At 40.1% G+C, this 17,823-nt stretch overlaps 1 protein-coding gene across 3 annotated transcripts in view; it reads right to left on the bottom strand.

Annotated features, from left to right (window-relative positions):
• Window positions 1-13,483, bottom strand: part of PPP2R5E (protein phosphatase 2 regulatory subunit B'epsilon) — an 80,927-nt gene extending 67,444 nt beyond the window's left edge. For 2 of the 3 annotated variants that reach the window (XM_063333549.1, XM_063333551.1), the window contains exons 1-2: window positions 13,348-13,483; window positions 10,378-10,541 (exon numbers count right to left, since the gene is read on the bottom strand). In XM_063333549.1, coding sequence (XP_063189619.1) covers window positions 10,378-10,534 — 157 coding nt within the window. In that variant the 5' untranslated portion in view covers window positions 10,535-10,541; window positions 13,348-13,483. The remainder of the gene's footprint in view (window positions 1-10,377; window positions 10,542-13,347) is intronic. The other variant, XM_063333550.1, reaches the window with a different exon arrangement.
• Window positions 13,484-17,823: the final 4,340 nt, after the last annotated feature.

The following is a 17,823-nucleotide window of genomic DNA, read 5'->3' as shown; positions in this document are numbered from 1 at the left end:
ACCAAACAAACAAACAAAACCCATAAGAGAGTGCATGGAGGAGAAGGGACAAGGCAAATTATTGCACGAATGACAGAAAGGTAAGACTGTCTTGCAGTAAGGTCTGATTACTGCAACAGAGGCAGGATGGAGCTGGCATGCTCTTCACAGGGTGGATCTCCATCCTGACAGGTCTAGTCTTGTCTCCAGAAGTGCAGACAAACAACCACTGTAACACACTGATGGAGCTTAATAACATGAACAAACAATATTCTTTTCATTATAAATATAGCTAATTTTATTATAGTGAGACTTTCCAATAACCTCTGCAACCCACTCCACCTGGAATAGCTTGTTTTTACATGTATGAGCGAGTTTTATCACCCTCTTGTGGAAAAATAAGTGAATTGTATCCGTCAGAGGTTATAGGAAGAACTAGAAAGTGGGAGTAGGGAAGACAGTGATAAAGAACAAGCAAAGAAGAAGAAAGGAGAAGTATGGGTTGGGTGGAATAAAAGGACAGTGAAGGAGAACAAAGATGACTAGTAACACAGTACCACCTCAGCTTCTTCAAAAAGCTATCCCAAAAATGTTATTTGAAAACACCAAAGATAACAAGCTGCCAAATTTATTCTTGGTAACACTGACGATATTCAACAATTAAGTTATGTTCTCTACAGTGATTCAAGTACTGTCTCAGCTGTAATCACCACCTTTTCAACCTTTGTTTCCACATACAGGGGAAAATACATTATCTATAAGCACACAAGGTTATCTGTTCAAAACTTAAGTCACAGAATCACAGAATGGTTCAGGTTGGAAGGGACCTTCAAGATCACCTAGTTCCAACCCCCCTGCCATGGGCAGGGACACCTCCCACTAGACCAGGTTGCTCAAAGCCCCATCCAGCCTGGCCTTGAACACCTCCAGGGATGGCGCATTGACAAGTCAGAAAACCTTTACTAGAAACTTTCTTATTTAAAAACAGTCTGCATATAACATCTATGCCCTGCTGTTGGAATGTGAAAAGCGGAGAGCATGTGAGCTAAATCTGCAAAGAAAAATAACGGAATTTTATGCATTCACATTACATAGTTCTGCGTAACAAAAGCAATGTAATAATACTTAATTCCTCTAAAATCTGGAATCATCCTTTCCTCAGTTTCTGACTATTCCCAGGATCAATTTGTAACATGACAAATTTAACTTGCAGTAGTCTTCCTTTACAACATTAACCCGTATGACAATATATTCAAAACCTTGAAAGCAACAAACAAATTTACTGCCACCTGCATTTTAGAACTTGAAAATCCAAGTTTGGTACAAGCATACGTGAAAAAGAAGCCATGAAAGTCACGATAATATTAAATTAAACTCATGACACTGCAAAGAAGCACAGAAATTCCAAACAACAAAAGGCCATCTCAGATGAGGTAGATATCACAAGCATGGTGAAAAAATAAGAGATCTCATACAATGTATCCCTAAAACTTCCTGGAATCCCACAGATAACTACGGACCACATCCAAGAGAAACCACAGTTATTTCTTCTTAATGACATTAAACATTTTTTCTGGTGCTCCTCAAAAAGAGTTAAAACCCATTAAAAATGACAATTCTAATGACAGATCTTCTTAACCTTATGACAAAAGAATACCTAAAGAAGCTCTTCCCTCTCATTACACAAACCACATTTATTCGGAGCCACTGTTCACAATGAAAAGCATAAAAGGGATAACCATGCAAGTTACATTTATTTCAATGTTTTAATCAAACATCTGACAGTAAAGTACTCTCCAGACAACAAAAAATTTCAGCTTAACCTTGTTCTTCATGAAAGTATCCAATTTTTCTGAATAAAAATTATGGTATCTGTGTACTTAACCATTATCTCCAACAGGAGGGTCAAGTCCTAAAATTAATACTTTTACCAGTAGGTACTCACTATTATCTGCATTTATTCATCATCCCTGAGATACCACTGATGATTTACTTTAGCTTCTGCAAAATACCCTTCAAGTAAGAAACACTAAGTCTGTGATTGATGTTTTGCAGCAGATACATCTTTTTAAATTCATAAAAATCTTCCAAAAATGCCTAATTATGCACAGATTTCTATAATCAGAATAACAAACTGCTTGCCTCCACCTCTCTTAGAACTTGGTCAGTTCTGAAGTCCAACATTAAGTTATTAGAACAAGCTCTTCAGATCAGGGAACACATGAAGCTACTGTTACAGATGAGCTAGCAATATGTCCAATGATGTTCAACAGACTTTCCAGCAATCTGCTATTCTATTTTTTCTTTTATGAAGCTACCCAAAAAGGATCTCTTTCACTTTCTTGCCTTCTGCCCATTTAACCAGGTACATCAACTCTGTTATATTGTGTTCCTTCTCTGCCCCAAACTCTTGGAGGTGTAAAAGGAAGGATCAAACACTTTATGTGCAAGGAAAATACCACAGTTAAGAACCTGCCCTACAGACCGGAAAGGAAAAATAGTGGTAAAAATTAATAAAGGGCATAAATGCAAAACAATGATCCTTTTTCATAAAAATGTATTAATAAAAACATCATAAAATGTTAAAGTGTTTTAAAATAAAATTATTATGCTACTTACTTTGTTTTCAACCAATACAACTTAATATAATGGAGTTAATATCAAGACATACCATGACTTGAAAAATAAACTTTCTACAGGAGACTGAAAAAATACATTGCTATATTAAACAAATCTAAAAATATATACATTTTCAAAATTATACACGCGTCTCTATCAATTAGAAAAACCTACTGGTGAAAATTCTTCTATTATTTTAAATCATTATTACTCCTGATCAAAACCGATTCCCCTGTAGCTTGACTTCCAGACTTTGTTCAAAACAGACAATTTTTTCAATCAAGTGCAACAACTAAGGGCACAAAAGTATTTTACACTGGTTCTCTGGACAGATGCCTTATCTTCTGAAAACGCTTGACAAAGATCGTCAGACTGTAGCTGCAGCAATTATTTTTTTTTTGTAAGCAGAAAACCACACACACAGAAGCTACCAACCCTACATAAAAGTTCACCACCATTTCAGTTCTGCTGAATTAACTGTTTGAGAAGACACAGGATCAAGCACATCACTAAAATTAGGAGGAGGCAAAGTGTTTTTAGCCATCTGGTTTACATTGTGGCCCCACAGAAGCTTGTTGCAGCACAGATGAGAGGCTGTGCACTCTGGTGTATGCTTGGGAACTTCTCAAAGAAGCTTTGCCACCAGAAAAAACCCCTGATGTAACTGCACCTGCAATGAAGACCGACACTTAGAACCAGCGAGGTTTCGAACTAAGATAAGCCCTGCCATATCCTTCTGAAAGAAGAGTCTACTTTTTACTAACAGATTTTCCTTAGCCTTTTACTAACGTGTGCCCATTTGCTGGTATTTGTAAATTAGACAGTTACCAAGATTACACGGTCCCACCACTAATCCGTAAATGCCCAACCCTACCAAAACTCATTGAACTCAGTGAGTCCTCTCGTCTGCTACTTCTAAGGATTTTTGCCTGATTGAGCCAAAGAAACTGTAATAACTTGAATGAAAAAACTGTAGGTGAAAGAAGTTACCCTGAATCTAAAAATAGTTTTCCGTCCTCCTCCCACTCCCCAGAAGCATAAATGAAAGTGCTCTTTTCTCAGGGAGGCAGGAGTTTACAACGGATGAATGTAAAGGGACTGCTCCCTTACTACAAAGCTTTACCAATGAACAGTAGTAGTATCCCATTATAAGTACTAAATTTTAAAAACAAACCGGAAAATTAAATAAGCTCAAAACCTAAACTTTATATATGACATTAAATATATCTACTACTTATTTATATACACAAATATATATTATATACATTTAATATACACAAACAGATTTTATAAATACGCCCACAATTCCAGAGATATGGAAAATGTACCTTTCACAACAGTAAAGCTTCATATCATAACTAATTATAACGGCAGCACTATACTCCAACAGTCATGTATACTATACAGAAATAACTGCATGCCTAAACCATAACTTGTATTTGTCAAAGGTACTTTGGGAAAGGAATACAAAGGAGGTACTTATTACAGAAACAGGAGGTTCTATTACAGACCCATAGGGTGATACTTGGACAGAGAAAAGAAAATTCTAATATTATTAGAGAAATAAATAATACTGGGTAACATATTATGGAGACATACTGTACAAATACAGACCGAAAAGTTTCTGGTGCTGGTAAAGTCTAACCGCTCCTGCAGAAAATTATCAAGACTTTAGACTCAATCTTGTGAGCAGCACAGAAATACATTTTACACAGTGATTACAAGTTACTTCAGTTCAAAAATAAATTAAACAAAAATAAAAGAAAAAGGAAAAGGAAGAGGTGGGAATGACCATCACTTAACATTTCCAGAAGGTAAACTGAGAAATTCAGGAAGTAAAACAATTACACTGAAGGTTTCAGGTTAAAAAAAAAAAAAAAAAAAAAAAAAAACAACAAAAAAAAAAACCACCTAGGAAAATCACCAGACCTAAAGAGACTTGGAAATAAAGACAGACAACTGAACAGAAACATTAGAAGACCAGGACTAAGCTGACAGAACTTCTCACCAACTGCAGAGTCACTAACACACTGTTAAGATAAGGAGGTATTCTTTTACTATCATCTTAACTTCAAGTCAGCATCTCTACATATGCCCATTCCCTACAAATATAGCTCTACAAAACTACATTCCAAACGTGGGAGACAATAACAAGCAGAGAAAAAATCAAAAATACCGAATGCAATTAATATATGGCCCTTTCTGAACACCATCAAACAAATACTTTTTAGAATCAACCAGAAATCTTTAAGATTATCGGAAAGAATTATTCTACAACCACCATACGTCAAAAAAATTAAAAGAGAAAGTTAAGTATATAGTCAAAAAACAACTGCCAAGAGCACAAGAGAAAGTGCAGAAATTAATTGCCTATGAAAAGAATTCCATATATCTTAAGAAAAAATAATAAATAGGCTAAGTCCTTCTTCCTTTTGGGATTGTGGCCCTATTCACAAATCTTTCACAGAGACTGCCCATTATGTTCAGATTTATTTCAAGCAGAACGGGCACAAAATTCCTAGAAGTACTACCAGGACTGATGCTTGATTCACCATTGACTATGTCCAGCACAAACCACGTTCCAGGGTTTCTTCCACACATTGAATTAGGAGTCCTGGGTTCTATTTCCAACAATGGAAAATTTTATTTTGAAAAATCATAACCACTATGACCCTAAATTCCTGTTTATAAATTAGGAGAAAGTATTTAGCTTAGATATATTATTAACAGCTTATTGGTATCTGTAAAGCATTCCATATTTCACAAATGGCGAGTAGCATAGAAAAGACAACAGCCAACCCACAAGGAAGTCAATAGGAAATAGAAGCTGTATCTTTCTTCTTCTACAACTCAAATCATAACTATTTCCCATTTGTAGAATTCTGAAGGCGGTATCCATAAGTCTGAAAAAAAAACAGACTTTTTTATGATAAAAGAAATCAAAAGTAACCTTATTTGAAAAAGAAAGTGCACATCTTGCAGTTCTCACTTAGTCAAAAATCTTTTGGAGTTGGCGGGATTTTTTACTATTTAAGAACTTCACCATTTGACCTATAGATAGGATTCATAGGAAAAGCTTATAATAAAATATCAGGGAAATAATATAATGATCAAAAGCAAAGAGCAAGTAAAAAGAGATTTTTTCCCTTTGTGACTATGCAATGCTCTTTTGTTGCCACTACAGCAATTCTTTAGTGTCATGGAAACTATCTGATAAATGTATTAGAAGCTCAATAAATTTCATAATATTGAGGTAGCAAAGCAATTGGAATTGTTGACAGAGAACTTCTGCTCGGAGTGCCTATTTTAAGGAGGAAAATATATCTAAAAATAAAAATAGTACTTTGAGCTGTTTTCAACAACAACATACAATAGTTTTAGAAAACCTGAAAGTAAACTACACTAATTATATTAGATCATTGGAAAATGTGGTAGGATGATAAGAAAAAATAGGTAAACCTTGAAATAACAAAAATAGGATACACTAATTTAAAATTTAACAGTCTTACTTTTGGATAGTTTGCTTTACCTAAATTATGTATTTTTAATGAGGGCGAGGGGGGTGGGAAGAATACCGTGAATTACATGCAAGTTTTCTGTCCAATTTCTCAAGATGCTAAACATGAATTCATAAACCATATGATCTTTTTAGTCATATGTACGTATGTCTTCATCCTCTGGACACTCCCCTACCGTTACAGATACTGGCAGAAACACAAATGAAGGCCTCCTTCCCCTTTTACAGGTAATACTGAAGTCATTCTGTTTTCATGTGTCCAGTACTACAACATATTTTCTTCCAACCAGCTGCTTCCCAACATCGCACTCCTACCGATCTACCTCTAGAGACTTCTAAGTAAAAAGAGTATCTATACAAAATGAAAGTAAAATAACTCTCTGATAAATAATACACTTAGGCAATGCACACAGAATACTATCTTCCTCTACAGAACAAGCATGATTTGAGGCAGGCCACAAACCTGGTTAACAAACTTGGGCTGGGTTTGACTGAGGCAGAGAGGTGGAAGTACTCATTCCCAGAAAAGAGCCCTTCACCAGGACGGCTCTGCCACAAACCAGTTATCTCAGGGACCTGCCAACCTCAATGACACCAACAGCCTCTTTAAACGTAAAGTCAAAATCAAAAGCCATAACGTACTGCAAGACACACCGGGCAAGAACATGCAAGCATTTAAAAATGCATGTGAGACTGAAACATATATAAGAGTACACATATTGAAAACGCAGGACAATTGTATCACAACTCCCATATGCACTTCTCCTTTGTTTCAAGTGTAAAGGAATGGGACAAGGGTGGTTTTGAAGTGTTACATTGGACATTAGTCATATTAAAAAAGATAACTCCAAATTAGATCTAGTCACAATGCAATGAATAAATATATAATTAAATTATCAGAAAAGTTAAGTCTTTACTATAAGTAAACAGAGCAGCTTTTTGGCTTGTGGCTTTTGGAAGCCTAAACTCAGCCCAACAGAGCCTCAGAAGGCACATCTTATTTTCTAAGTACATTAAATGTGTTTACAAAAAGATACAATATACACACTTCTGTTAATTTAAAAAAAAGAAAATAAAACCCAACAGTAACAACTTAATTTCTCTGCGTTCTCTTTTTTTCTGGAATAAGCAATACTGAAAATTCCAGTTCTTCTTATTACATTTCCTGAATAGCAGATTATCCTTCAGACTTGTACGCAGCACCAGAACATAGTCTCTTCTATTTTTCTTTCCTGAAACATTTTTATTACCAAATGAACAACAACACTGACTTATCTATCTGTTTTTGCAATACAGGCATGTATGTTCACAGAAAGCAACAGACTGCATTAAAACACTACCAAAACAAGCCATTTCACTATATATGACTGTGCCCCTAGGGAAAGGGATGAGAGCAGATAAGATGTGACAGATGTGTAGTCACGTCACTTAATACACTACTGGAAGGTGCTCAAATCATTATGGTGACAGGCCTAGTATAAAAACTTGCAAAGAAAGGACTAAGCATTTATCTAGTTTTCTGCATACATGATTCTTGTAATCAAAGAAGATACTGAAGTTCATAAAAGTGCTGTTTGAGAGAAGGCAGCCTGCAAATGACAATATGAAACATAATCATTTAAAAAAAAAAAAAAAAAAGAAAAGAAGAGAGCATAGCATGTATGTTTTTGTCAGCAAAGCCCCTCCATCATGAATATGAAATATGTCTAAGGTTGAACTAGAGGTCTGTCCTCTAAAAATTTCTGAATACTCCTGTATTGAAATATTTCCTAAGAGGTTTAATTAAACTTGAAATTTACCCAAAACAAGAAGTTTATTTAAACTGAGCAACTGTAGATCTCCAAACTGATCTCATTTTTCTCAGACTTTAAAAAGCTGTTTTGCTGAAATCTCTTCTCTGTTTTGGTTTGAAAGACCCAAACAGTAAGGATGAAATTGGAAATCACATGGTTACTGGACTGAAGTAATAGGACTAGTCACCTGTTTGAAGATAAGTGTAAACCTAAAAGTTTAAAAGATTAGGGCATTCAGGGAACTGCCCAAGGGAAGTATGAAAAATGCAGGAGGAAATTGTTTCCTCGCTTCTTTCAGGTTTAATAATCCTGAATGTTACAAATATTAATATAGGTCAAAATATTTCCGAACAGTAGCGTGATTTTCAACTGCCATTGTCCCTTCAGCAGGGACCAATACCACTGCTGTTTCAGATAGACTGTTAGGCCCAAATCCTGCAAATTAATCTGCCATAGGTAGATCCTTGTGCCTCCGGGAATCCGCATTAAGTCAAACAGGGAAAACTAACTCACAGGATCAAATTCTTAATTTGAAGCTGGACCACTGTAACTCATTATGACACTAATCATAAATGTCTCACCAACACTCTCTGCTCCCCATCTGTTTGGTTTATCTTATTATAGTTTTATATCTCAATCCACGGGACTAGCTACAGTAGTCAAATTAAGCATATGTTTCTGCAATACCAGGTCCTCAGACAAAAGCAACGTTTTTCTTATGCTTGTGCACATGCCTAGTTCATTCCCTGAACGGGACTATACAATAGAATGAAATAATTGTAGCATCAATTTCTTCATTTATACAAATACAAATCTCAGTCTTGTCCAGTAATCTAGCCATTTAAGCCAAAGAATAAAGTCCCCTTCTGAAGTGTGGTAACTACTATCAAAAAAGACCTGCAAAAGTATAAAACTGAGCTTTAAAATTATTTTAAAGAAGCATTTCCTTCTTTATCATACTGTCACAAAACAACGAGAAAAAATCATAAAATAATACTCACTGCTGACTACAAAGTCAAATCCACTGGCATCAACAGACCCTAAACCGAGGAATGCTGAAGGGGGGGACACATTCTGATACAGCATCACTCCAGGCCTCCCCAGCTCCTCTACTCTCCTCCAAGCTTCCAAGTTGGTCACTGTCAGGCACAATGCCTTGGGATGGATCTCTCTTTTGACCCAGAATGGCCATTTTTGCACTCTTACAGGTATCCCACAGAAAGAAGCCTCAAGTATTTCAATGACAACTCCACTAGAATTAATCCTTTTAATTAAATTAAAAGAAACACATTAAAGTGTGAGTATTTTGGGAGGGGCTGGTTTGGCTTTTCTTTTTTAAAACTTCTCTCTTCTTACGAAGAAGTGGGGTTAAATGCAATTACAAATTTATTACCTATTACTCTGATTAACAAATTTGTCAAACAGGTAGAGAAGGGAATGTGGGAAATACACTGGCTCACAAAGCAAAAATGGGACAGACATAATATTAAACCTATTAACCTTGCTATTTTCCAGAATGATCAGCACAAACCATGCTTGTTTTCACTACTTGTAACTGAAAAGAATAGCAATGAAAAAAAATCCAGAACACTAAATAAACCATTTGAGAATTCAGAGTAAAAGAAACACTTCTGGAAGGCAACTCCTCCTTCCTCAACAGATAGACATAATTCTCAGATGCTGCTGGCCCCTGGATTTGTACTGAAATTCAGTGACTATTGGGATTTAGGGGAAACATTGAAGATATTACAGAGATATTAGCATCCTTTCAAAAGTAGTATGCTGGAACATAATTTTCCTTCCCAAATTAGAGGTTAAATCTGCCAGCAGAAGCTCAACCGGAGCTGGGATACACAGGCTCTGAGAACAGTAGTGTCTCGCCTAAGACCCGATTGGCAGCATCTTTCCTCTTGAGAGGCTGCAGCTCATGGGACCTTTCGATTTCAAAACCCAGCAGAAGCCAGGAGCTGGGAGTTACCTATTCACAAATGCTATGAGAAGGGGTCCCATCTCCTCAGTAATGCATTGATGCAAGGCGTTGAAAATATGCCTGTGGGTTGCACCACCAGTGTCACAGCTTGCAGACCCACACATTACAAGGTAAGATCCTAAAAACCAGTTTCCCTCTGGTCACAAGTCAATTTACCCGTACCAGAATTTACTGATCATTTAGGTCAACTGTTGAGGGTTCACAAACTAAAATACACACACGTAGCCTGAGTGCCTTGAAAATTCAAGTCATGGTACAAGTTAACATTAGCATTTAAAACTTTCAAAAGTATTGCAAACAATTACCACACCCTCAAGTCACAGATAAAATATTTTGTAGAGCTTAAATACATACATTTCTGGCATGAAACATTTCTCATTGCTGGCAAAATTTCCCTGCAGTTCCTGGCAATAGAATACTTTAGAAGTCAGCTGCAGAGTAAAATTGTTTTATTTATTAAAAATAATTCTTGATCTTACCTTTTAGCAGAGGCAGGGGAGTTAACTCTATAGGCTTGCCCTGAGACCTAAACTGGGAGGAGCTTTGTGACCTCTTCTGTCTGGCTTTTCTGACGGACTTCCGAGAAAATCCGTCTACTTTATCCACTGATGGAGGAGTAGTTGGTGCTGAGGACATATCCCTACTGAAGGAAAACAGATGTTACAAACATATTCCAAATGGATGAAATGGGTAAAGATTAACCTAAGTTTTCCAAAAATCTTTCTCTTTCTGCACCACTCTCCTGCTGACAAGTCACCCAGATAGACTGTTAGAGAGCTAACCCACCAACATTTGTACAAATTGTATAGAATAAACTTAATTGAACAGCATAATAATTCTTCTCGCTCGCTTTATCTGTGTCTCCCATTTGCCAAAAATCCTGCAACAGGAAACACTCAGACCTAATGCTGCATCATTACATCAATAGAACTTCATACACCTGCAGATTTGACATAAGCCTTAAACTATACGTCCTTTGGGATGAAGTAATTTCAACTCATTCTGCAAGGCACCGTGCACGCTGAAGAATGGGTATACAAAAAGGTGCAAATGTTTTTTTGGCATTAAAGTCATCAATATGCATAGGACCAAAAAAAAAAAAATAGGACAGAAGAAAAATTCAGTTTATTTGCAACACCTACATACAAGATATTATAGAAATATAAGAAAGTACAGCAAAAAAGTATTGCTATTCTTCACAATTTCACTAACACTAACAAATTTTCCATATTTCTTCTTTATTCTCCATTTTAGAAATACTGTTATTTTCTTGTGAGTCTTTTTGTACATAGTTATTCCACATTCAGGCATTTCTGTTAGAATAGCAGTGTGGTAGCCGTAACTGTTCTAAGGGCATAAGCCAGACAAGGTTTGCAGAGAGGGGCAGAGAGCCAAGAAAGATTTCTGCAAGCAAAAGTTTGTTTGTTTCCCAACTCTATCAGCTGGTCTAAGAAATAAGCATTGCTTCTTCCTATAAAACTTGCCCTGGTAGTACTTCTGTAGCTGATTCCATACTTCTAAGAAATAGCAAAAGGAAACATTTAAACAGTGAATTAACCCAGACCGCTATTCTATTTACCAGTCTTGTTCTCTCTGTTTAAAAGGCCCATCGCATCTTGGTGAAATACATGAGTAATACTTAAGGGAAACGAGACAGGAGGAATTTAGGCCTACATCTTTCAAGCAGCTCTGCGTACAGTTAACTTCACTAGCATGTGCACCTCGACTGAAATCAACAGAACTATCTGCGTTAATAACATGATCATTAACAAGAGCAGCTCTGTTGATTTCAGTAAAGCTACACACTCGTGCAAAGTTAAGCATCGGCATAAGCATTTGCAGGATCAGGGTCTTAGAGCACGTCCTTGGAAAGCATTACTCATCCTCAATGTCTGTTGACTTCAATTACCAAAGTGACTCGTATGCTAAAAGAAGTTGATTCCACAATATAGGGAACACTTTCGAGTACTTATTTTATTAAAATAATTGGTTACTCATATGCTCCGTAAACTATTAACTCCATTGAAGCAGACATTATTTGGGTTTGTCTTCTGTGAGAAAAGCTTTAGGAAGTACGATTTATCACAACAGTGTAAACAAGTTCCAAAAGATAAGAACTATTTAATGCAAAATTACATATACACGCACTAAATCTAACAAAAATATAAGTATAAACCCCGCAGCTTCTTCGAGGAAGCATGTGCAGCACCCAGAAGCTGAACTGTGCAGCTGGCATTACAATAATGAAAAAACCTTACTCCATCTTTTTTATTTCTCCTGAGGTATTCTTTAACGACCAACTCGGGCTTTCTAAATATAATATACTATCAGCAACATGAACCTGTGCCTTAAACTGGTCTTGTTTATCATCTGGGAGGAAAAAAAAAATGCCATTATCACCAGGGCATTCAGGCCCCAGCCAAGCTTAATAAATAAAAAAGTCAGATAAACTGAAATAGAATGGCCTGTACTTTAGCAACCCACTTCTAAGATTTCAACAGTCTGCCAAAAAACATACAAACACAAAGTTACCTGTTACATAAAATAAATTCTGGAAATATCAGCAAAAATATATTCTTAAAATCTGAACCGGTTGGCCCTATTTCATCTCGTCAAAAAGATTCACCTCCTCATCACGTGTTATCATTAAAGTGTAACCATTTCTGCAGAAATGTTTGCACACTCTCTGAAAATTAAATTACGAAAAAAAAAAAAAATAATAATAGACAGGTACTAAAGTAGATCACTTAAACTGCAGGATCATTGTGTCAGCAAGAAGCTTTACTGACACTTCTCTGCTGTAAATTTAGTAACAGTTTCCCTAACCTGCTTTATAAATTATTAAAATCTAATTCTAATTCAACAAGACTACATCCAGCCTAACAACCTTACAGTAAACACTGATCTTTTTTTCATCTCTCCAAATGAACATTCCCTCCCCTGAATACACTATCACAGGGAAATACAGTTTCAACGAGCTGGGGGGGGGTGGGGGGGGGTTGAAGCCCGAGATTATTTATTGTGTGCGAGTGGAAAAGCTGCACACCCAGCCACCGCTGCTTGCTTCTTTCAGCAGGGGGATCTTATTCTATCCCCGAAGTATTTTGGTAAATACGAAGCCACGCACATCGGATCTGCTGGTCCCCGGGGGAGGGGGGTGGACGTGAAAATGCCGACGGATATCACCGGGGAAGGGAGCCAGAGCCTCGCTCCGCGCCCGGGGAAGCGAGAGGTGTAATTAGCCGCCTCCCGCCTGCTGCTATCGGCTGTCATTTCCAGAAGGGAGCCGCCGAGCACCGCAGCTGGAACATGTCCTCCCCGCAGCCCCCCGCGCCTCCTCACCGCCGCCCGGCCCGGCCCGGCCCCCCCCACCTCGGCCCGCCCGCGCCTCCTCCCCGCACCGCCGCCTCGCCGCTCCCCCGCGGGCCGGCGCGGAGGGATGGAGTTACCTTGACCCTCCTGGTAGAGAAGCCGGAGACGGGAGTGAGGCGGCGGCGGCCTGAGCCGGGCTTGGCGGAGCGCGGCCGATGCCTGGCGGCGGCGGCCCGAGTGTGGTACGCGCCGGGCTCGGTCCCTGCCGCGGCGGCGGCGGCGCAGGAGCCTGTAGGCCTCGGCGGCGTTGGCGGCCTCCCCAGCGCAGGGCGGCGTTGGCGGCGGGTTCAGGAGCGGGCGGCTGCTCGGGCTCCGCTCAGTCCCATGCACTCGGCGCGGCCCCCTGCCTGCGATGGCTGCTGCCTCACTCACATTCCCGGCGGAGCCCTGCGGAGGGGCCCTGAAGAGGCGGCGGGGGGGGGTGTAAGGGGGGGGCGCGGGGGGAGCCGAGTGCGGGCCGAGCCGAGGGGGAGCGGCGGGCGCGGTGCGGGCGGCCGGTGAGGGAGGGGGGGGGGCAGGCCGGGCGGGCGGCGCGGCGGTGCTGTGAGGGGAGGGAAGGCCTCTTCCGCCGGCGGCTGTCTCAGGTGAGTGGGGGGGTCCCGGTGGGTGTCGGGGTCGCGCTCCGGCTGGCTCCTATTGTCACTCTCAGCGGGCTCCGGCCATGGCACTCACTCACACACACTCACTCACTCACAACCCAGCCTACTGCCACCGCCCCCCGCCCCGCGCACCGCCCCCCGCGCCCGCCCACTGGAGCCTGCCGCCGGGACGCGCCGCCTCATTGGCGCCCGCCGCTGCCGCCGGGACAGCCGGGAAAGGGGAGCGCTGCCGGGGGAGGAGGCGGTGCCGGCCGGGGCGGCGCGTAGCGGCGAGCGGCTTCTCGTCGCCATCGCCCTTCCCGTCCCTCTGCGGGCCGGGGCGGGGGGGGGGGAGGCGGACGAGCGGCGTCCGCCGCCAGAGCGAGGCCCGTCGGCTGAGGTAAAAAACCCGGTAGTGCTGAGGTAAAACCCTGCAACCGCTGAGGTAAAGTCCCCGTCCCGTCGCACCAAGCCCTGTTAGGGGGGCCCGGAGCCCCCTTCCCGAGGAGGGCAGCGAGCGGGAGGGGCCTCCCTCTGGCCCGCCGCGGGGCCCCGGGGCCGGCCCGGCTGTGCGAGGGGCCGCCGGAGGGACGGAGCCGCCTCAGGCACGGCCCGCGGTTTCCTTATTTTGCCCCATAATGGAGCCGGGAAGCAGTGGTTTACTTCTCGGCGACAGGGTTTCTGCGGCCCTGCACCCTCGGGTTTCGTTAGCCAGTGTATGACTGCCGTCTGAAGCATTTTGCGCCTTTTTTTTTTTTTTTTTTCTTTTTAAGTGTACTTGTATGCATAGCGGCCAGCACAACGAGTGCTTGTAAATAGCGTTGTTAAATATCATAAATTTTGTTTAAATTTATTTACCTGATGGCTTGGTGTTTGGTGGTTTGTTTGTGGTTCTTTTCCCCAAAATACAACTAATAGTGTTAATATGAATGTTATGTTTGAAAATGCCATCCACTGTTTCCCCTGTATCTCTGCCAGGAAAAAAAAAAAAAAAAAAAGACTTATATGAGCAGCAGTTCTCCTGTGTTGGTACGATGAAAACCCTCTGAGGTACAGTCTTTTTTTTTTTTTTTGAAGAAATGAGCTGAAGGACAGTTTGAGAGCTGGTTGTTTTGATGGGTCAGTCACATCCCCCCTGTCTGCACAGGTAGAGTGTCTGAAGCCTCTGAACATTACTCATCCTACGAAGGATACCTAGTTTTTGTCCCACTCAGCTTCTTGATGCAGCTTACTCTCCAGTTACACGAGTACTAATGCTGGCATAACGGAGGAGGTGGGACTGTGGCAGACTTGATTTTAAGCTGTCGTGAAACTACTTTCAAAACTGCTAATTTTCAGCCAAGTAAGTTTCCGAGTTCAGCTCACGCTGAGGAACATGGAACACTAGTTAAAATAAAAGCGCACTGCTACTGAAGTGTAATTGTAACGGACATGAACAGTTTTGCGTCTTGCCTGTCAGTGTGCCTCTTGCCTATCTTAAGAAATATGTCTCCCCTACATTTTTCTACCTATAGACTAAGCAATTCCACATCATTTCCATCTTTTCTTGCGTGTCACAGTTATAAACCTCTCAAGGTGCTTATTTCTTCTCCCTGTGTTGTCTCAACATCATTCACATCTTTTTCTGAACTGCAGCACCCAAAACTGGACACAGTACTACAGTTGAGGCCTACACAACGCCAGCGTCTGCTGTCATGCCTGTCACAGACTCCATTCCTGTTTACACGTGCCAGTACAAATACTTTTGAGTCAGTATGATCTATTCCAATTTTGCTGACCTGTTTTACCCCCACATCCATTTCTGCTGACCTACCAAGCCAGTTATTTCTCCCTCAAGTAGACAGTAATGCTACTTGAGAAATGATTTACTGCAGCAGCCTTAATGCTATCCCTACATTTTTATTGCTGGAGAGATGGACAATCAAGCAGTCAAGACATCTTTTAAAAGATAAAATTCCATGTGATTTTAAGTCAGAAAACTGTAGAATTTGTCATCTTTGTAAATCGATTGCATTTCTCAGAAGAATTGTATTTAAAAACAAAACAACTAAAATTGAACTGTGCCATGGTTACAGAATGGTTGTCTAACTCTAAATTTAGAAGGGAGTTTTGTAGATATTTGTAAATATTTAAAACTTTAAATTCATTTAAACCAAACCAGCTAAAGTAATCTGAATGCAAACACGAGTTGATAACAAAGAATGTAGGTCAGGGGGTTTTTATACCAATATAAGGTAAAATTTGTCAAAAACAGTGTGACTTCCTGTTGCCCCCATGAATGAGGGACAGAATCTGCAGATGCACATTTCGTTTTGTTATATGTACTTAATTCTGTTAGTTGTGTTTTGTCAGTGACATACTATAATTCTCGGGTTTATTCAGTGTCCCGTGTGCTGCTTTTGATCTGGAGTGAACAATGCAATGGGCAGCTCATAAAGTTACTGGTAGCATACTTTGCAAAAGAAGTTCTAACACAGTCTGATGGCTAAACTGACTTTTTAGGTGAAGTTGAGCATGTCATTTTACATGGCTGTACTTTGGTCTTCCCAGTATGAATTGAAATCCATCTTTGTCAAACACTAAAAATCTAAAACTGAAGCGTGTGATGTGGGTATTTACTAAAATAATAGAAGGGATAAAAATCAAGACTGCTAGCTACCCAAGTCCACTACCCTATGCGCACAGAGTTTTTTACTTTTCATTCTGTCTTTGTATAATAGCTATAGAATTAGTTCTTCGGTACAGCTGAACAAGCTGGTAAATAAAGCATTCATCTAGTTTATTTCTGATATGAAGAATGCATCGTGTGGTATGTTTTGTTCATTACAATTGTGTAAAGCATTTTTATGACATGCTTGATATCAGGTGATGTTTGTATGGTAACAATTCAAGAAAAATACAGGCTTTATCAGTGAATAAACAGAACTCTTACCTTTTCTTTATCACATGGCCAGCGAAGTTTACGGGGTTGGCTTCCCTTTCATTTCCAGGTTGCTTTCCTTTTCCTGTCTTGGTCTGTAAAGTCTCCATCTGTGAGGAGATTTAAGACCAAGAACATAAGATAGGAATGTAAAACTGCTAATATTTCAAAGGGGCGCTGTTACTCGTCCTTCTCCTATTCTCTGTTTAGTCTCTACTTTGTAAAAATTGCTACTTTGAAAATGATTACATGAATCCCAAGCAGAGATGGAGAAGAAATAAATACTACAGGTATTTTTACATAGATGCGTGTCCATATATATTTATGTATGTGTTTGTATAAATATACATAATATCAATTTGCAAGAATAAAAATTAACTGTCATTAAAGTTCACATGACCAATATCTCACATACAAACGTGTAGGCACATATATAAAAATATGCACACATTCAATACCTGCCACCTTTCCTGAAGATCTGCAAGCAAGCAATATTAAGTTCTTTTGATTAGTGTTTCTCTGCTGCTATCTGAGGCACAAGACAAACCTATCCTTTTTAAAGTAATAGTGCCTTATGGTCCTACAAAAAGGGATTTTTAAAAATAGCTTAGAAAGGAATTTTCAGGGCCAGCTCCTCACCAGTTAGGCACTGTCCTTTTTAGCACCCAAACAGTCAGAACGGCAGTCAGTAGTCCTCTAAAACAGGGATTTCGTACCAGTGACTCGGATTTGTGCTGCTTCATGGTTTTTTGTGTGACCGAAGTTCCACTATGGACCATGTGTTACGGCCACCCAGGCAGGAGTACAGAGCTCGCATCCAGATTGGCATGCTCCTCTTTATGTAGCAGTTTATCAAACAGCATTGCTGCGTAGATACCACCGTGGAAGTCCTGCTCCATTGAGTGATAAACCTAAATGGATCTAGCTGGAGCTTGTAAATGTTTCTCGTAGCACATCTGACATATATTTGTCTACAGTAAGGGTCACATAATGCTTCATGAAGGATCTCCTGTACGTCAAAAGGAGCATTATCAGGGGTACCATGGGATTAGTTC

The sequence above is a fragment of the Chroicocephalus ridibundus genome, chromosome 4, assembly GCF_963924245.1.
Source record: "Chroicocephalus ridibundus chromosome 4, bChrRid1.1, whole genome shotgun sequence".
NCBI classification, from domain to species: domain Eukaryota; kingdom Metazoa; phylum Chordata; class Aves; order Charadriiformes; family Laridae; genus Chroicocephalus; species Chroicocephalus ridibundus.
This window is presented reverse-complemented; position numbering and strand designations above follow the sequence as displayed.